We start from the raw sequence: 20837 nt of genomic DNA, 5'->3' as shown, positions 1-20837 counted from the left end.
TGGGACCAGGGCAGTGAGAGCTGCTCAGATCCGATGTTGCCAGGCTTATCCCCATGTGACAGGGAGAATGTAGTCTCACTAGGTGCTTTCATTTTTCCTCAAAGGTAAATGTGATTTAGGTGAGTTTGTCACAGTCTTCCTTCAACTTTGACCAAGGACAGAGCCTTTTGCCAGAACGAGTGGTCATGAGGGCTGATTTCAGCTCTTTCTCTCCCGAGTCCCTCTCTGTTGGGAGGGGGTGGTGGTGCAGGTGGTCTGTGGGCAGTTCGTTTTCCATAAAGACGTCCTCGGGTCAGCCCAGGTGATGCTCTTTCCCTGGTGGTTGATGTTGCCAGGAGGTGCTGTTCTTTTAACCTGCGAATCCTCCTCTCAGGAATGGACTTGTCGCCCAGCAGCCTTCCACTGACTGGGTTTGTCCTGCCAGACAAGGAGAAGTGCCCGGAGAGGAGCAGCCAGGCTTCGGTAAGAATGTCTGGCCCTGTCCCGGCTCCATCCATGGTCTTGGCCGAAGGGCTTGTTGTGTGTTCAGTGCTGCCAGCTCACTGCCAGCCTCCAGGCCCCTGCTCGAGTCCACTGATCCCCTTGACGGGCTTTGAACTGAGCGGGTCTTTGCCATGAGGCAGTTGTCCCTTTTGTTGCTGAACCCTGGGGCACCTCAGTAGCCTGGCCCTGGGAGCCTGCTCTGTCCTGGGGCCTGGGGAGCACCCCTGCTCGGTGAGGGTGCCTCACTTCAGCCGACGGCTCTGTGCATCCATCTCTCAAAGTTCCATTCACTCGTTCAGGACTTGCTGTGCCCTCATGTGTGAGTCCTGGAGGCCTCCAGCTAATAGTTTGTGTTCTGTGTTGGTGACGAATTGGGTTAGAAGCTGGGTTTTCCTTAGGGTGGGTGTCATCCCGTGAGTGCATTGGTATCAGCCAAGCACTTCTCACCAAGGTCTCCCTAGAGACGTGGCACGTGTCAGAGAGGGACACAGAGCTCCTCGGCCTGCCCTGTAACTGCTTGGGCTCAGGTCCCATCTGTCACGGCAGGCTAGGCTGGTAGCTTCCTGTGGGGCCGCACACCGCCTGGCCCATGGAGCCCTCAGCAGGTGCTGATGCTGCCGTCAAGCACACCTCTCCATGGGCTGGGGCTCCCATTTAGGCCAGGGAATTAGGTGTGATGGAGATTTTTAGAAAGGACTGGGTTTTGCTGTTCTGTGTCCCTGAGGGCCTAAAGGTAACTTAAAGGTGGAGCCCAACATTGGACCTTGTGGGGAGCAGCACGAGGCCCTGACTGGCCACCTGCACCCCGTCAGTTGGGCCTGCACAGTTAGGTGGGTGACAGGTGGCAGTGGCCGCCCTCCCCCTCTCATTTCAGCTCGCCCTCGGTTTGCTGGTGGCCGACTTCGGTGCCATGGTCAACAACCCACACCTCAGCGACGTCCAGTTTCAGATGGACGGTGGGGAGGTGCTTTATGCCCACAAGTTTGTGCTCTATGCCCGATGCCCACTTCTCATGCAGCACGTAAGTGTGCGGTCAAGCTGCCTCCCCACCCCCTTCCCTCCCCCCTCCTCTCCCTCCTCCCCTCTTCTTCCCTCTGTGCCCTGCCTCTCCCTCTGTCTTCCTGCCCCCTTTCCTCCCCCAACCCCGGCTCTCCTCCCACTGCCCTGGAATGTTCTTCCTCTGTTGCCATCAAGGTTATGCTTCCATGGAGAAGACAGGTTTGAGGTCAGGAAGCTCTATGAGGAGATGAGCTTTGGGAAATATCAGATTTCTTGTTCTGTTGAATAAATATCCTTTTCTCCCCAGAATTGTTTCCTTTTCCTCTATTTGCATAATTGTAAAGTGTTATAATCAACCTTGTTAAGCTCGAGCTACTGCGACATTTCTGTGCCATTGTGCATTTGACTTGAACATCGCATTGCAGGAATCCCAGAAACTGCTGTCAGTCTCGTCAGAAAGTTCTAGTGCCTTTGATATGCCTGTCAAGAGGGGACTGACTGGGTTCTTGAGCATCTATCACTGACTTGATTTTGGAAACAGACAAGTTTTGTGGCCTAACCTGCAGAATTCCTGGCCAACTAAATGGAGCGACACTGGCTAATACCTGTCCTGGGACAAGCTCAGAGGCTCCCAGAACCTCCCTGAGGTCTGTTTTGCCCCAAGTCACGACTGTCCGATCAGTAACTCTTCTGCATGCGTTTCTCCCTCAGGTAAACAGTGAAGGCTTCTTTGCAATAGAAGATGGTGACATGAGGACCCAGCGCGTTCTGCTGAGTGACGTCAGCGCTGAGGCCGCCCGGGTGTTCCTGCGTTACCTCTATGCTGCGGACACTGCCCTTACTCCCCACCTGGCCCCTGACCTGAGCTCTCTGGCCCACAGGTCCGGATTGTTCTTCCCATTTACTTCACAGCTTTTGACATTAACTGACAAGGATTATCTGGTTGGTGGCCCGTGGGAAGGTCAGGGCTGAGTCCTTCCTGTACCTTTTAATCCCCCGTTTATACCCGGTGGTGACCTTGAACGGGGTGTATTGACTGGAAGCCTGGCCAGAATGGACACTTGCAGGAGAGCCAAGTGCCGGCTGAGGAGGGCCTCGTGGCTTTCGATCCCTGGGCGTGATGAGAGGGTGGTCCCAACCTCAGCCCCCAAACACTGCCACTCCTTGGTGGTTCTGCCACCAAAGCTGAACAACAGCTGTCCTTTCCCAAGTCCCAGAAAATGGAAGTGAGTAGGATGCTTGATCTAACTCCCATGAATTTGCACCTACCTGGTTTGTCCACACCAGTATCTCAGGAGAGGTGGCAGGTAGCTCAGCAAAAATAGGTGTTTTACTTCCTGATAAGCCTCGACGGCCTCTGGGATGAAACCTTGTTCATTTCTCAGGTGCATTATTGGGAAGGATGGGCTCAGCCTCTGGAGTTTCAAAGGTACCAATTAGACCACAGAGCCGTCAAGCAGGTGGCAGGCTGGTGTGGCCCTAGGCCTGGCTGACCCGTGACAGGTTTGGGTGTCCCGGTTTGCATCAGTCACAGCGCTTTGGGTGCTCTCCCGGTCACAGCACCACCCATCCCTGCCATCGCCCCTCAGCCTGCACTTGGGCCTGCACAGCAGGGTTAGTGGCCCTCCTTGAAGGCTCTGTTTCTAGAACTGAGCAGCCTGGGGCATAGCTGGGCATGAGCACGGGAACCGTCTCCGTAGGGGAGCAGGGGAAAGGCCAGGGTGAGTCATGGCCGTCCTCCCCGTGAGGGCTCCTGCCCCAAGCCTCCCACACCTGGACACCCAGCTGCCGCCTCTGCGCAGGGTGGGGTGACGCATGGCTTTCCCATTGCAGGTTTGGCGTGACTGAGCTTGTTCACCTGTGTGAACAGGTGCCCGTCCTGATGGATGCAGAGGGTGGACAGCAGAAGGAGCAGGAAGACGAGGATTGTGAAAGCAGAGTGGAGACTTTCCAAGAACTCCTGCGGTCGGTGTGGCGGGGTGAGGAGGAGGAAGCAGAGGCTCTGCTGAAATCCGAGGGCCGAGAAGAAGACAGAGAAAAGGTGAATGAGGCAGAGATGGAAGAAATTTATGAATTTGCAGCTACTCAGCGAAAGCTGCTCCAGTGGGAGAAAGCTCCAGCGATGGAGGAAGAAGCTGACCAGCTCAGGGAGGACGGTCCAGTTTCTGAGGGAATCCTCACAAGCCTTCACAATAAAGAACAGTCAGAAAATGCAGAGCAGATGGAATCATCTGGGCAAGGAAGAGATAAGGCCCCAGACAAATGGAAAAACATGAGACAGTCCACGCTCCTGTCCCCCGGGGACCGGGGTTTGGACAGGGAGGAGAACGCAGAGTCCCCAGAGGAAGCACTGGCTCTTCCCTACTCTTCCAGCCCTGCCCGGGGTCAGGCAGAGAAGCAGGAAAGCACCTTTTTGTGCTCAGTTGATGTTGATGATGATGAACAGTCCTTTTCATCGCCTCAAGCCGGATACCCTGAACCCTCCCAGATGACAAGTGATCGCAAGGAAGGAAACTGCACCGTATGGGAAAGGGAGATAGAGAGTTCCCATCCCCCTGCTCGCCAGCAGGCACCTCCCTCACACTCACCCTTCTTCCCATCACAGCCCCATCAAGGCAGGAGTCCCTGCGGGCCACATCTTCGTTCTCGTCACACCAGTGGCCTGTCCCTGCCAACACCCCAGTTGCAGGGCACAGCTTCCAGGGTGGCCTCCCAGAACTCATCACTGAAGCCAAAGAGGGCCAGAAGCCTTCCTATGTCACATAAGGATCCAGGCCAGAAAGACAAGGAGTGTAGTTCTGTGCTGGAACACAGAGATAAAGGGGTCCTGATCTCCCCAGAAAAGTCACCACCCATGGATCTAACCCAGTCAGAACCTGGCTGCTTGAGTGCCAGGTCTCAGAACTCTCCATCCAGCGTGAACAGAGAAGATGAGGTTATCCTTTTATTGGATTCAGATGAAGAGCTGGAGCTGGAACAAATCAAAATAAAGTCAGGTTTGAATGGTCCCTCGGAAGAAAGGAAAGTTCTTGAAGTTAGCACCAAGTCCTCTGAGCTGTTTTCCATCATCGACCTCGATGCAGAGCAGGAACCTTCCCAAAGCCCACCAGGAAGAGAGCCCACGCTACAGCAGGAGGTGGAGGGACCGCTGGGGAACCGGGGCTCTGTCGGGGGCAGAGGGACCCCCCAACTGTTCTGCGACCCCAAGATCAGTGGCGACGAGGACAGCACGACAGATACCTCGTGGCTGGTGCCTGCCACCCCACTGGCTAGCAGAAGCCGCGACTGTTCATCGCAGACCCAAATCACAGGCCTCAGGTCCAGGCCTTCAGCAGACCCACTGGCTCAGCCCAAGCCCAGGGCCCTGTTAGAGAACAGGGGTGAACTGGAAGCCATGAGTAAGTTTTCGGTCATCGTGCCTCAGACATCATCCTCACTCCTGGGCCCCATCGCTCCCGGAAGCCCTAACAGCAGAAGGCAGGTCTGCAGAAGCCCGTCCAGTCCCCACCCCAGATGCCACCAGTACTTTTCTCCTCTGGCTCCCCGTCCCGGCTCAGGAGGCCTCGCTGACCTCACTGGGCAGTTCCAGAGGCACCCGCCGCCTGCGCCAAGCCCAGGGGTTCAGGCCACTGCGAGTGAAGTGGTGGAGGTTGAGGACAGTGAGGAGGAGCAGGAGGTAGCCTCCCGGAAGGCGAGCAACATCCCCCTGCCGGATAGTGACCCCCCGATTCCAGCCGACAATTGGTGTTGGCACGTGGAGCCCCTCTCACCAATTCCGATCGACCACCTGAACCTCGAGTGGACCGGCCCCCTGAGCACCAGTAGCCCTGGCAGTAGGGTGGAGGGAGCCCCGGACAGCGGTGACTGCCGCTCCCCAGCACTGCTGGGCACCACCCCCATCCGAGGAAGCTGCACTGGCCAGAGGAAGCCTCAAGAGAAATCCCCTGGGGCCAGCTCCCCTGGGAGCAGCAGGCTGAGCTTTCTGAACTCAGCTCTGTGGGAGGATTGGGATGGAGAAGAACAGAAGCCCCCAGAGGCTCCTCCTCTGCCCCAGACACCGAGCGCGGATGGAGCCCAGAAACTGCAAGAGTTACAGACGCCAAGTGAGTAATGGGAGGGTGTTATCTTTTACACTGTTTTACACTAAGGGGCGTGGAGGGTCGTAACGACAGCGCGGGGCAGTGATGCTAAAGGGCCTGCTGACCCGTGGCCAGCCCTCCCCTTGCCTGCCTGACCCCACTCCACGGTTGGGGAGGATCGGCCTGCTGTCAAACATATACTCCTTAGCCAGTAAGTCAGGGCTTCCTAAACCTGCCTGGATCCTGTGGCTCGCCTGGGTACTTGTTCAAGATCCCTGTCTGTGGCTCCGCTCCAGAATAGTGGACCAGCACCTCCCGAGAGGCTGTGATAGGCACCTCAGGTGCACCTTAAGAGCAAACGTGTGGTTCCTCAAGTAGTCAAACACAGAATTGCCATTACCACCAGGCAATTCCACTCCTACGTATACATTCAAAGGATTTGAGGTCAGGACTCCTGTACACAAATGTTCACAGCAGCAATATTCACAACAGCCAAAAGGTGGAAACAACCCAAATGTCCATCAGCTGATAAGTGGATAAAGAAATGTGGTCCATACATACATACAGTGGAATATTATTCAGCCATATGAAGGAATAAAGCACTGACACAGATACAGCAGAATGAACCTTGAAAACATGCTGCTCAGTGAAAGAAGCCAGACACAAAAGGCCACCACGTATTATATGATTCCTTTTATATGAAACATTCAGATGGACAAAGCCATAGAGACAGAAAGTAGATGAGTGATCACCAGGGGCTTGGGGGGAGGAGAACAGGGAGTGACGAGCATGGAACTTTCTTTGGGGGATGAAATGTTTTAGAACTAGAAAGATGTGGTGGTTGCACAACACTGAATGTGCTAAGTGCTACTGTTCACTTTAAAATTTTGTTACGTGAATTTCATCTCAATTAAAAGACCAGATGGGGTGAGTGTGGGAGGTCTGCTGTGAGCCTTATCGGCCCCACTGGTGGAGGGACCCCACTTCCCAGCTCATTTCAGTCACAGGGGAAAATCAAGGCCCCCGGTGTTGGTTTCGGCCCCTTGAGGTGCTGCTGCCCCACCGCTATCCCCTCCAGCTGGACTGATCCAGGGAGAGTCTGGGAAGGGACCAGGCGACACTGAGCCGTGACTGGTGACAGGGAAGCAGAGCCTATGGGCAGAGCATCTGCCTGTGTCCTGCCATTTCATGTCCCCCTAAAATCTTAGACCAGCTGGGCATCACTAACCAGTGCTTTCAGCCTTGAGTGGGCGTCAGAATTGCCTGCAGAGCTTCTTAAAACACACGTGGCCGGTCTCTACCCCAGAGCTGCTGCTTCAGGAGGTCTGCTGTGTAACCAAGATTTTGCATTTCTAACAGGTTCCGAGGTGGTGTGTGAGAACCGCTGCAGGAGACCTGAGACCAGGGGACCTTAGTCAGAATCTGAGGGGAGATTCATGAGGGTCACAAACTCTCTGAAATGATATAAAGAATCTTGTGCATTTTTCACAAGACAGATCCTGTTGTTTTCATTGGCATCTCAAAGGACTCCATGCTCATAAACAGGATAAGAACCAAAGTCCAGATGTACTTAAGTTGTCCCTAAGTTGTCTTTAAAATACTGATTTTTTTTAATAACAGCATTATTGAGATGTTATTCACATATCATAAAATTCACCCTTTCAAATGTACTATTCAATGGCTTTTTAGTACAGTATTCTACAACTGTCTAATTCCAGGAGGTTTTCATCACCCCAAAATAAATCCCATCCCATTAGCAGTCGCCCCACTGCCCCTTCACCCCAGCCCCTGGCAACTGCCTACCTGCTTTCGAGCTCTTCACAGCATCAGCACCACATAAGCCCGTGGCCCTCACCGCGTGCTGTGTGATGCTTTCCAATGGGAAGATGTGACTCCAGAGTCAAACAGTGAAAGGTGGACATCCCTGCTGTCCTGGAGCGAGGGCAGCACTTCTCTAAGTGACACTATCAGGGTCAGAAGAGGCAAATCCAGGGCCCTCGTGCTGAAACGTATGTTTCTTTTGTTCTACCCAGAAGGTGCTAACCGGAAGAAGAACTTGCCCCCCAAAGTGCCCATAACCCCAATGCCAAGGTATTCCATCATGGAGACCCCAGTGCTGAAGAAAGAACTGGACAGGTTGGTGTTGTTCTGGAAAGCTTGCTCTGAGCAGACCCTCCCTCCTGCACCTATGTCCAGGCTTAGTGAAGTGGGGAGCAGAACAGCACCCTCGGCTCTGGTGGCAGGAGCCTCTGGCTGGTGGGGGGGCGTGCGTGACTCCCAGCTCTCCACATACTGTTCCCCAGGTGACTTAGGGCCAAGAAATGACACTCCTCCAGGTCACCCATCAGGTGGCAGGTCTCCATGTGCCATGTGGATGGGAATGGTACTCTTGCCTTAACAGTTTGAGGAGGGAGAGCTGATTTTTTAAAAGAACATCAAAACTCACACTCCAATGAATTCTGCTGTTTGCCTTGGACACTGGGGAGGTCACTGCTACCACCACCACTCAGAACTCAGGGGGAATGGCCTTTCTGGAATATTCCTGAGTCAGCTCAGTGGGTATGCGGGATAGATACCGACCTCTGAATGCTCTTAAGTCAGGCATTTAAGATTCAGTTACATAAAGCCACTAGTTTAATTAGTTAATACCTGTTTGCTCTTCGCTGACGTTCATCTGTTTTCCCATTCAGGTTTGGGGTCCGCCCTCTGCCCAAACGCCAAATGGTCCTGAAACTGAAGGAGATATTCCAGTACACTCACCAGATACTGGAGTCAGACTCTGAGGAAGAGAGCCAGTCCTCACAGGTGCCCTTGGAGGCTCCTTGCAGCCAGACTTACACCACCAAGACCTCTAAGGCTTCAAGGGCAGCTGGCCACACCCAGCTGGAGGCCACTTCTGGCTCCGTTCCCCAAAGGTCCAAGGGACCTGCTAAGACCAAGGGCCCCCAACATCAAAAGACACAGCCTGGTGGAAGGGTCCCTGCCCTGAGCACGTCACCAGCCAAGGAGGGCCCTCCAGGCCCTGATGGTGACACCCAGCTACCAGCCTCCCAGGAATCCATGGCCACCTCTGTAGACAGCAGTGACAGCTCCTGCAGCTCACAAAGGTAACCAGATGGAAGGACAGGGCCACATCCTCTCTCACAAGCAGGGCCAGCCTAGCACAGCTGCCCTCGGCATTAGATTCTGGCTGAGGGTGCGATCCCGCTCAGGCCTGCAGCTAGAGTGCCAGGGACACAGCAGCCTGGGGCTTCCTACTGCCCTGGGGGTCGTCCATGTGCCGGGCTCCGCAGGGGACAAAGAAACACACTCCTTCCCTCAAAGAGGCTCCTGGTCTCGGGGTGGAGGCCGGAAAGAAGGGGTGTTGCTAGGTGTTACTGTCTGGTTCTTTTCAGTTCTTCCTGTGACTTTGGAGCAGCCTTGGAGTCTGCAGGAGAAGATGAGGAGGACGAGGAGGGTGTCAGTGCTTCACAGGCGGCCATCCAGGTAGCGGCCACAGAGGAGGCCGTGAGGCATTATATCTGCTCCAAGCCAGCCCTCTACCGCAAGGTCCTGCTGTACCAGCCCTTGGAGCTGGCAGAGCTACAGGCCGAGCTGAAACATCAAGGCATCCATGTGGCCACGGGGAAGCTGCTGGACTTCCTGGACACCCAGTGCATCACCTTCACCACAGCTGCCGCCCGCAAGGCGAAGCCTGTGAGGAAGAGACGGCAGCCCATGAGCAAGAAGACGGGGGTCAGAACCCGCGGGCCTGTCCCCCGCCCCCAACCCCAGGCCATCAGCAGCCTGTGAGGGTCTGCAGCCCCCGTCAGCCAGCCAGGCCCCCACAGTGTTTCTGAGCTTTCTGACCACACCGCTCCCCCTGTGAATAACGGCAGCACCAACCCAGATCGGCTTCCTCTTGACCTCATATCCTAGAGTGGCCTTTGGAGTGTGTCATCTGCTAGATTTAGGGGCCCTGGCCCCTCCCTCCATTGGTGCCCACAGTTTGTCTCCCTTTAACCCCCTTGGGCCCCATGTGTTTCAGAAGGGGGTGGGCCACTGCCAGCTGGCCAGGGCAAGGCCTGATTCAGCTGCGTTTTCCACTCTCTTTGCCCACCAGTCACAGGTGTCCGTGTCCTGAGGTGGATGTCTGGGTCCAGGCTGCCCCTGCCCATGTCTTCCTTCTCAGCACTTGGGCTGTAATCCCAGCCTCCACCAGCAGACCAGCTGTCCACAGGCCCTCAACTGCCAGGCCCCAGGTGCTCTGCTGGCCCAGCTGTCCTGCCCAGACACCTGTCATTGTCACCAGCAGTCTTTGAATTGGACAGTACAGAAGGCCCAGTACAGCTCTGAAGCCCCCCAAATAAGCATGTTCTTTGTTAACTGGTTCCACCAGTATGTGTTGTAGCCGCCTGTGGAGTGCAGGTGAGGGCTGGAAAAGAAGAAAAGTTTGGGTCTCTATGTCCCTGTGAACGTCTTGTCTGTTTTAAATACAGTGCAGTTCGTTTTATATCGTGCAATAAAAACAAAAAGCCTTTATAGAAACCTTCTGGATACTGTACTCTAGAAAATAACGAGGGAAACGGGCCGTGGGGAGGGGACCCACAGTGCCCCTGCTGCCCCCACACCCGTGTCTGCCGAAGGCCTGTGCCTGTTCTCCATCTCAAGGCGGAGCCCAGGCCTGCTGCTGCTCATTCCTCTGGTTCTTAGGTACTCATTCATCTACACATTTGCGCCCCCACCCCAAACCCCACACGCCTACAGTTAAGAGCCCTCAGCAGGCGCTGAGCTCCCACCCTCGATGATCCAGGAGAGGCCGAGGCCCAGCAGCATTGCCCGGGGTTTGTTACATGCAGGCTTGGGCCGCCCATACCCACTGAGTCAGAATCTGCATTTTAACAGGATGAGTTTATGAAGCCTGCTCTGGCCTGTGTGCTGGGCCCTGTGGAGAAAAGGGAACAGGCCGGCACTTCTGGTCATCTAGTGGAGAAGACAGACTGGCCTCTCCTCTGTGCCAGCTGCGAGGGTCAGTGCTCAGATGGCCCAAAGGGACAGCTTCCTGGAAGAGGGGGTTTGTGAACTGGGCCTCAGCAGCGTGCAGCATTCAGGGAGGCGAAATGGGGCTTCTTGAACACATACTGTGTTTCCTGATTTGTGACCAGGCGGAGGGGACCCAGCCTTCCCCGTGTCTGCTGCCCAAGGGCAGACGGCTAGAGGGAAGCTCGGCTCAGATCACACCACTTTGATCAGACTGAAGATGGAGCCTGGCCTGTTCTAGAAGCTACCATGCATTTCTTGTATGAAGGGCTTGATGCCCCCTCCTGAGTATGGGCTGTGTCAGGGAAATGAAGTGGAGTTAGGAAGGAGGGAGCCGACCCAGGGTCCTTACCCTGCTCACTGGCTCGCAGGGGAGACCATGCAGCTTCGGGTGCACTCCCTCGGGGGAGGCCTGGGAGCCTCACTCCTCGGACAGTGTCCTGACTCGGAGAACGCTACCAACTCCAGGTGGAAAAGGAGGTTTTGGGGGAGGGGTTAAAGTTGATAAAAAGCCACCAGCAGGTAAAGGGAGGGAAGGTGGGCCTGGGGACTGAAGACCTTGGCCCGTCAGGTCTGTGCAGCGTGTCCCCAGAGGCCAGCAGGGGTCAGCAGTTGGCTTGGCCATGGCTCGGCCAGTGCAAAAGCAAGGAAAGAGGGTTAAACCAGCCACTAAGAAAAGAAACCACCACAGCCAGAGAAGGCGGCACCCGGGAAAGCATGACCTTTACAGAGGGTTTAAACCTGACTCAGGAACTAGAGAATTAGGTCCAGCTAACTGGTTGAAAAGGAGCTAATGATGAGCTGCCCTCTCCCAGCACCCACAGGGAGCCTGGAGGAGCCAGCGGCCATGGCCTCGTGGTGGGCAGCAGGCACAGGCGTTCCTGTGCAGAAGCTCTGACAGTCGCCACAGGGACTCAGCATAGGAAGAACATGCGCTGAGCTCCAGGGCAGCGGAACATTCACCCATCAGCGAAAACGAAGAGACACCCACGCTTCACTGTGATGTGACCTCCTGGGCCGGTCCCGCTTCCTGTGGCTTGGCCTCGGCCTGGACATGGTCACTCAAGGCAATCAAAGGACAGCCACAGCCCAGCTTGAGCAGGGCCCCAGCAAGGGGGCCTTGCAGTCTGCACAACCCCAGAGAGGCCCATGCAGGCAGGAAGCCTCAGGTTTTCGCTGAGCTGGGAAGGGCCTGCCCAGCTGACCACAACTCTGGGTGGATAGAAAGCCCCAGAGTGAGAACGAGCATGGGAGACCTCACCCCAAACGTATGAAAACCCCCGGGAGAGTCAGGAGAAGGCCCCGAACTTCTTAGAGGAGCCAGCAGAGGGAGCCTGGGGCCCAGCCCTACCCAGCCATGGGACATCCCTTCTAGGTGGGGAGGAAAGGTGGGGGGCAGTGCTGACTCAGGGGTGCCCTGAGATTCCCCACAGAGGATGCTGTTTCCTTTTGTGCTCAGGATCCATCGACCCTGAGCCGTGGAGGGAGGAGCAGAGGGGCCTCCTGGCCTCTGTCATGTGACAGATACCCACCTGGCCCCTGTGGTTTCCAACATCCTGTGGGCGGCCTGCTCTCAAATGCCTTCGCTGCACCTCTGGCCAGGGCTGCAGCCGCCAGTCTGCACTCTGCCTGCCTGAAGCCTCAGCAGGCTTCTCCAGGGTAGCCACCGTGTGTCCCCCCAGCACCTGGCGAGCGCTGATGGAAGGACAGAGGGAGTGAGGGGGGAATGGGAGCATGGCATTCTATGAAGCACTTCTGATCTGCTGCCTTGGTACCCTCCCCTCCATCACCCATGCGGCTCTTGAGGACAGGCTAATACAAGCACATGCCCCGCCCCCTCCCAACTCCCCTCACACACAAGCTGCTACATGCACTTGAACCTACTACTCTCCTGCTCTACAACCATTGCTGGCTCCCACCTGCTCACTGAGAAAATCTGAGGCCCCATCACTTTGCTCCCACCTCGTCATCTGCTTCTCTCAGTGGCTTCACATGAGGTGGCCATGGCTCCCTGTCACCAGAGTCTGTCCTGTATTTTTCCTCTATTGTAACTTTTCTCATGTTGTTCACTCTGGGCTGTGTCCTTCCCCATCAATGCAGCGCATGTGCTGAGGTCCACCTCCAGGGGCCTGAGTGAACTGCCACATTCTGCTGTTTCAGGTGCAGCTGACCTGCCTTGGGGGCCCTTGAGTTGGGAAGACACTGTGGAGTACAGCTGGGGCAAAGGTGCCTGTTGGGTGCTAGAGAGAAGGAAAGCAAGGGCGGTTAGAAGAAGGGGTGAGGAGGGCCACACACCGTATCAGAGCATGCCAGCCTAGAGTGGCAGGACGCAGTTCCAGCCCCAGCGAGGTCAGCTGCCTGCTGTGTGGCCTTAAGGAAGTCACTGAATGCCCCCACGCTTGCCTGGTTTCCCTACCACCCCCCAAAAAGCAAAGGTCTGCTGATGGTGAGTCTGTTTTCCTTTGTGGCCTCGGTTGGACCACTTTCCCCTGAGCATCAGGTCTGCAGGGGCACTCAGTCCTTGAAACAAGACCCTGGCATCACCCTTGCCTCTGACTTACAGGGTGGTGACAAAGCCAGAGAGCTGGCCCGAGGCAGCTACAGCTCACTGATTTGTCTGTAAGGCTGTTGGCTTTTGAAATCAGACAGGAAGGAGGGTTGAGGTGGAGCCCAGCACAGGAAGAGGTGAGGAGCCCCGGCTGCCGTGACAGCCGGTGGGCTCGGGGGAGTGCGGGAGCTGGCAGGCCACGGCCCTGCTGCCCTGCACGGTAATCACCTCCTGATCCCTCCAGACAGGGCTTCACTCCTGCCCTGGACAGATCCTGACGGCTCGGGGACCAGCTGACCAGCCACAGAGATTCCCAGGACATCCTCACACCCACCCAGCTGCCTCTGTCCACTGGAGCAGGGCTGAGCCCAGGAGCGCTGGGATGGACGCCCTCGGCCCCCCAGCATTGGCATCCCTGGAGCAATGAGGCCCGGGAGGTAAGTTGAGTCCAGACTGTCTCAGTACAGGATGGGGGAGAAAGAGGAGACAGCTGGCAGAAAGGACCATGACTTTGAAGGCCTGAGCCACTCTGTGGAGTGGTGGCTGGGGCAACTCCAGGAAGGTGTCCCCATGGGTGCCAGGAGCTGCTGGGAAGGACTAGATAACGGTGTGAAATAAGCAAACAGGTGCCTAAGGACAGCCCACAATGGGCCAAGGCGACAAAGCCTAGCACCCCAGGTACCAATGATGGGACAGGAGGAGCAGGAAGTAGCTGGAAAGTGCTGCAGGCAGGCAGAGGTGAGGTTGAGCAGTGCAGCCCAGTGGTTAAACTTGGAATCAGCAGACCTGGGCACTATCCTAGCATCCCCTTTCCTCCCTTAAGATGGAGGGGACAATACCAGACCTGCCCAGGGTCCTGAGGACCAAGGGAGGTGGTGCAGGTGGGGTTGGGTCTATCACCCAGTGCCTGCTCCATAAATGTCACCCTCATGTTGGGTGAGCAGTCCCCAGGGTCCTCTCCCAGCTGCACCCTCGGATGGAGGTGAGGTTCATCATTCTGAGAGGGACGGTAATCACAGAGGCTTTCTCAGAAGAGGCACCATAGAGCTGGTTCAGGGTGGCTATTGGTCATAGGGCCCTCCCCTGTGGCCAGGCTCCTGGGTCCCAGGGTTTTTCCCTGTCCCCTCAAAGGACGCACATGCTTTCCCTGAGCCCTAGGGCTCACCCTTGGCCATTACAGGGAAACCTGCAGCTGGCTCCCAGGTGGGGGTGCAGGCTGGGCACCTCCTCCTCTGTCCCAGGTGTGCCAGGATCCCCAGGGTTGAGCCTGTCCCGGTCCCCAAGAGGGTTCCAGGGCAGTGAAGTTAGGAGAGCTGTGTCTCACGGTGAAGGCACTGCTTCCTCCCTCTGGGAAAGGCTGTTTGGTCTCAGGTGGTCAGCGGTCATGGTTGGGGGGGCCACCTAAAAGGGCTGAGAACTGAAGTCTCGGGCCCTGGGGGGCAGGGGTGGGAGTCAGGAGACAGGAACATCCGAGAAGCTGTGGCCTGGGACACGGGCAGCCCAGGAGGGAGGGCAGCACTGCAGGCCCCACAGTCACCAAGTGCAGGTGGGCAGAGCAGAGGCCGGTTGCTCTCACACAGGCCTGGCAGACGGGACTGGGGCCCCTGGAAGGATAGCATAGGACAAGCTGGACCTTGTTGGCAGAGACAATGAGGAAATCGGGGCCTGGGCCTCAGGGATGAGACAGAAGCCCAGCTGTGGAGCCTGAGGGACAGGGTCTGAGTGATTCCAGCACAAGGGCACGCAGGTCCTTAGCTGTGTCCTGCCCCATGGATGAAGCACTGGAGGATGCATGGGAGCGGGGAAGCCCTACTCCAGGGAGGTGGCCGTGGAACCCCGGTCCTGTGTCTGGCCTTGCCCTGCCCGTTACAGCACAGACCCTCTGCAGACTGACCGCCCTCTGGCCCTAAAAGCCCCCAAGGCAATCCAAGGCCCACCCGCCCTCAGTCTTCTTCCCTTTAAGCTGGGCTCTCAGGCTTCCTGCTGCTCACCGGAGACTGTCTACACTGGGCAGGGTCTACCTGGCTGTCCCTGGTGGCATGTGTGGCCACCGGATGTCATCCTGCTCAGAAGTCTGTGGTAGGTTCCACCCTGTGAGGGTGGCATCTGGGGCTGTAAGCAGGGCTGTCCACACAGGTGGCCAGGTAGCCACCCTCAGCCACTGCTGGCCCTGGGAGGTCATGGGAATGGTGTGGCTCCTGGGCCAACTGCTGGGGTCTCCTCTTCTGTTCTTGTTGGGACAAGGTGTCCAAAGGTGAAGGCCAGGCTGGGGGGGCTCTTATCTGAGTGGGGCCTGAGTAGGGGTGCCAGATAACAGAACACCCTGTTAATATTTAATCTCAGATAAAGAATGAGTTTTGTTTTTTTTAAGTATAAGTATGTCCCAAGTAGTACATAAGATATACTAGAAGAATTATTTGTTGTTTGTCTGAAATTCAAATTTCACTGGCTGTCCTGTATCTTAATTTGCTAAATCTGGCAACCCTAGGCGAGGTCAGTGGGGCAAGAAAGATGGGTGTCTGATCAGGAGGGAATGTTGGCCCCACTGCTGAGTGGCTGCTAGGACCCAGAGGCAAGGAGCTCGCCCTCCCACCTTCCCAGGCACACTCAGGCCGGCCTCTTCCTCCTGCTCACTCTCGCCTTCTGCAGTCGCTTCTTTGTCACTTTCCTAGCCTCTCTCTGGCCCAGTGGTTCTCAACTCTGGCTGCTCATTAGAATCACCTGGGTAGCTTTAAAATGCATCCATGTAGGGGCTCTACCCCAGACCAGTGAAATCTCTGCGCAGTTGGGCTAAGCGGTGGCTTTTTTAAAATAGCGCTCCATAGAATGACCATAAAATCCAGCAATTCCACTTCTGGGTATACACCCAAAAGAGTTGAAAGCAGAACCTTGAACTGCTATTTGTACTCCCACGTTCACAGCAGCATTATTCACAAGAGCCAAAAGGTGGAAACAACCTAAGTACAATATCTATTGACGAATGGATGAATAAACAAAATGTGGTCCATCCATAAACTGGAATATGATTCAGCCTTAAAAAGGAATGAAATTCTAGTACCTGTTACAACTTGGATGAGCCTGGAAAACATTATGCTCAAAGAGGCCAGATGCAAAGGGACAAATACTGTGTGATCCCACTTACATGAGGTACCTAGAGTTGTCAGATTCATATAAACAGAAAGTGGTTACCAGGGGCTGGGGAGTCAGTGCTTAATGAGTACAGAGTTTCCATTTGGGAGGATGAAAAAGTTCTAGAGGTGGATGGTGGTGATGGTTGCACAACATTGTAAATGTACTTAATGTCACTGAATTGAATGCTTAAAAAATAGTTAAAATAGTAAATTTTGTTAGGTATATTTTACCACAATAAAAATTTTAAATTAAAAAAATATTTAGTGCTCCAGACAATGTCCTGCCAGAGCTGAGAGGCACTGAGCCTGGCCCTTCTTCAACATGGTCCTGCATACTCCTGGCCACCACCCCACCCCCACCAAAGCATAGTCTGTTACTTGGTGGGTGTACCTGGACATCCTATGCAGGAGGCTGTGTCCAGCCCTGGGCCACACCCTGACATTGCCCTGAGAGCAGGACAGAGGCCTGAGTGTCCCAGCTCATGCACTAAGAGGCTGCAGTAACAGTGCTTCATTTTGGTTTACATACATTTGAACTTTTAGATAGCTGCTAGCATAACGTTCTCTAAATTGAGGTATAACTTAGACAGTAAAGTGAGCTCAATGGATTTTTATATATGTGTATGCCTGTGTGTACACCATCCAGATTAAATTAGATAGAAGTTTACAGCACCCTAGAAGGCTCCCTCATGCCCCGTCCAGTCAGAACCGCCTCCAAGTGTAACTACTACTTTGACTTCTATCTTTTCAGATTGGTTTGGCCTGACTTTAAACTTCCTACAAATGGAATCACAAGAGTGTATCTCTTTTGCATCAGACTTCTTTCACTCACAATGTCTGCGAGACTCAGCCATAGTGTCGAGGATATCAGTAGCTTATTCTGTTTCTTTATAATGTAGGATTTGATTGTATGAACATTCCAAAAAAAATCTCAATCTTTTGTTGATGGACATTGGTTGTTTCCACTCTTCTGGAGTTTATGAATAAAGCTGCTATAAATATTCTGATCTGGGTTTTGGTGGACATAAACACTCGTTTCTGTTGGGTATATACCCAGGAGGGAAATTACTGGGTCACAGAAATATGCATATTTAGTCTTATCATTACCAAACATTTTTCCAGAGTGATCTTAATTTTCATTTTCTGATTACTAATGATATTCTCTGCAGTGACATTCTTTCAAGTTTTGGCTCAGTTTATCATCAGATGTCTGTTTCTTACTGATTGATTAAGGTGTTGGGGATGTTGTCTCCTAGTCAATGGTTTGCTTTTTCACCTTTTAATGCTGTCTTCTAATGAACAGATATTCCTAATTTTAATGAATCTCAATATATTGTTCTTTTCTTTCATGGTTAGTGCTTTTTGTGTTCTGTTTAATCTTTACGTAGACCAAGTTCAAAAAGATATATATATATATTTTTTTTTGCGGTATGTGGGCCTCTCACTGTTATGGCCTCTCCTGTTGCGGAGCACAGGCTCTGGATGTGCAGGCCCAGCGGCCATGGCTCATGGGCCCAGCCACTCTGCGGCATGTGGGATCTTCCCGGACCAGGGCACGAACCCGTGTCCCCTGCATCAGCAGGCGGACTCTCAATCACTGCGCCACCAGGGAAGCCCTAAAAAGATATTTTATCCTGTATTTTTTCTAAGGCTTGACTGTGTTAGCATTCACATTTAGATAGATCTATGATCCAGCTTGAATTAATGTTTTGTGTATGGTGTGAAGTAGAGGTCAGGGTTCACTTTTCCCATATGAATATCCCATTAGCCAGCACAATTTAATGCCCACTGAATTGCATTGGAGGCCTTGTTATAAATCAGGTGCCCATATATGTGTGGGTCTGTTTCTGGACCGTCTATTCTAGTGCACTGGTCTATTTGTCTGCCCTTGTACCAATACCTATAGCTCTATACTAAGTCTTGATATTGTGTAGTGTAAGTCCTCAGGCTTTGTTCTTCTTCTTCAAGATTATTTGTCTATTTCAGGGTCTTTTGTTTATGTTTTAGAATCAGCTTACCAATTTCCACCCTCCCCACTGCCCTCCAAAAAGCCTGCTGGGATTTTGATTGGTATGTCAATCTATAGATCATCTTAATAATACTGAGTCTTTCAATCCACGAATATGGCAAATCCCTACTTTAGGTCTTCTTTAATTTCTCTTAGTATTGTTTCATAGTTTTCAATGTGGAGGTCATGCAAATTTTTTTGCTAGATTTATTCTTTTTTTAATATTTATTTATTTATTTGGCTATGCTGGGTCGTAGGTGCAGCACGCAGAATCTTTGTTGCAGCACGTGGGATCTTTATTTGCGGCATGTGAACTCTTAGTTGCAGCACGTGGGATCTAGTTCCCTGACCAGGGATCAAACCCAGGCCCCCTGCATTGGGAGCGTGGAGTCTTAGCCACTGGACCACCAGGGAAGTCCCTAGATTTATTCTTATATATTTGATTTTTTAAATGGTATTTAAAATTTTTACTTTTGACTTGAGTGTTGCTAGTACGTAGAAATATAACTGATCTTTTTGTGTGTTGATCTTGTGTCCAGAAACCTTGTTAAGTTCATGTATTAGTTCTAATAGTTCTATTGTAGATTCTTTTGGATTTTCAAAGTATACAGTCATGTCAACTGTGAATAGTGACAGTTTTATTCTTTCCTTTTCCAATCTTGATGTCTTTTATTTCTTTTATTTGCCCTATTGCACTAGCACCTACTTAAAAAAAAAACAAAACCATCAACTAGAAGAGGTCACCCCTGGGGAGTGGAAATGAGGTATATACTTTACTTACTTTTGTATTATTTAAATGATTTTAATGTTTTACTTTTATAATTCTATAAGTAATCTATTTAAATGAGGGGAAGCAATACACATTAGTTACCAAAATCTAAGCAATCAAAATTCACAAAATAAGAAATAATTCCTCAATCCCACTGTCAAATATTTCCAGCTAATCTCTAGCCAGACAAAAACAGTATCCTATTTTCTTTTTAAAACATAAAGGTATCCCATCATAATTCTCCTCTGCACATTGAGTTTTTTCCCCACACAAAAATACATTGTAGGGCTTCCCTGGTGGCATAGTGGTTAAGAATCTGCCTGCCAATGCAGGGGACACGGGTTCGAGCCCTGGTCTGGGAAGATCCCACAGGCTGCAGAGCAACTAAGACACACATTATAATCAAACCTTCAAAAAACAATCTTGAAATCAGCAAGAGAGGAAGAAAATCATCACACACAAGGGATCCTCAATAAGATTATCAACAGACTTCTCATCAGAAACTTTGGAGGCCAGGAAAGAGTAGGCTGACATATTCAAATTGCTCAAAGAAAAAAACCTATCAACCAGGAGTCTTATATCCAGCAAAACTGCCCTTCAAAATTAGGGGAGGGGCTTCCCTGGTAGCACAGTGGTTGAGAATCCGCCTGCCAGTGCAGGGGACACGGGTTTGATCCCTGGTCCAGGAAGATCCCACATGCCACGGAGCAGCTAGGCCCGTGAGCCACAACTACTGAGCCTGCGCTCTAGAGCCCATGAGCCACAACTACTGAAGCCCGTGCATCTAGAGCTCATGCTCCTCAACTAGAGAAGCCACCACAATGAGAAGCCTGCAAACCGCAAAGAAGAGTAGCCCCCACTCGCCACAACAAGAGAAAAGCCCACGCACAGCAACAAAGACCCAATGCAGTCAGAAACAATAAATAAAATAAAATAATAAAATTAATAAATTTATTTTTAAAAAATTAAGGGAGAAATTAAGACATTCCCAGATAAACAAAAGCTGAGGGAGTTCATGACCATGACCTTCCCTGCAAGAATGCTCAGGGGAGTCCTGAGCACTAGACAGTAGTAACTCAAAGTCATATGGAGAAATAAAGATCTCAACAAAAGTCAACACATGGGCAATTATAAACGCTAGTAACAATGGTTTATAACTGCACTTTTTGTTTTCTACATGATTTAAGATACTATTATATTTAAAGAAAAAAACCAATTATTAGTGTACAAGCTAATATTACTATATCTTTGGTTTGTAACTTCAAATTTTGTTTTCTACATAATATGAGACTAAAGAATTTTTTTAATTATTAGTTTATGTTTGGGGGGCACACAATGTATAAAGGTGTAATACTGTGACATCAACAACCAAAAGGGGTGGGGACAGAGCTGTAAAGGAGAAAAGTTTTTGTTTGTTATTGAAGTTAAGCTGGTATAAATTTAAATTAGAGTATTATAACTTTAGGATATTAAATGTAACCCATGGTAACCACAAAGAAAATAACTAAAATATATACACAAAAGGAAATGAAAAAGGAATTTTAACATTTCAGTACAAAAAATCAACTAAATACAAAAGAAGACGGTAATGCAAGAAATGAGGGGGGAAAGTAATAAGGCAGAATAAAAACAAATAGCACAATGACAGAAGTAAGGCCCTTCTTATCAGCAATTACTTTAAACGTAAATGGGTTAAACTCTCTAATCAAAAGACAGAGATTGGCAGAATGGAGAAAACTGCGTGATCCAACTACAGGATGTCTATGAGAGACTAACTTTAGATCCAAAGACACAAATAGGT

General features: G+C 52.1%; 1 protein-coding gene and 2 long non-coding RNA genes across 3 annotated transcripts in view; 1 reads left to right on the top strand and 2 right to left on the bottom strand.

Annotated features, from left to right (window-relative positions):
- Positions 1-10068, top strand: part of SLX4 (SLX4 structure-specific endonuclease subunit) — a 19967-nt gene extending 9899 nt beyond the window's left edge. Inside the window, exons 9-15 of the mRNA XM_060031634.1 lie at positions 374-462; positions 1358-1504; positions 2194-2363; positions 3316-5585; positions 7595-7697; positions 8252-8668; positions 8957-10068. Of these exons, the coding sequence (XP_059887617.1) occupies positions 374-462; positions 1358-1504; positions 2194-2363; positions 3316-5585; positions 7595-7697; positions 8252-8668; positions 8957-9353 (3593 nt within the window). The 3' untranslated portion in view covers positions 9354-10068. The remainder of the gene's footprint in view (positions 1-373; positions 463-1357; positions 1505-2193; positions 2364-3315; positions 5586-7594; positions 7698-8251; positions 8669-8956) is intronic.
- LOC132437962 (uncharacterized) lies at positions 6370-8283 on the bottom strand. The gene is made up of 3 exons (XR_009522126.1): positions 8211-8283; positions 7365-7563; positions 6370-6956 (listed from the first exon to the last, which is right to left on the bottom strand). It is a non-coding gene; the product is annotated as an uncharacterized lncRNA (long non-coding RNA).
- LOC132437963 (uncharacterized) overlaps positions 9149-20837 on the bottom strand; it is a 25314-nt gene continuing 13625 nt past the window's right edge. Inside the window, exon 3 of the long non-coding RNA XR_009522127.1 lies at positions 9149-9255. This is a non-coding gene — a long non-coding RNA (uncharacterized lncRNA). The remainder of the gene's footprint in view (positions 9256-20837) is intronic.

The sequence above is a fragment of the Delphinus delphis genome, chromosome 15 (assembly GCF_949987515.2).
Source record: "Delphinus delphis chromosome 15, mDelDel1.2, whole genome shotgun sequence".
Lineage (NCBI taxonomy): Eukaryota > Metazoa > Chordata > Mammalia > Artiodactyla > Delphinidae > Delphinus > Delphinus delphis.
The sequence above is the reverse complement of the archived record's forward strand: the minus strand, read 5'-3'. Positions and strand labels throughout refer to the sequence as shown.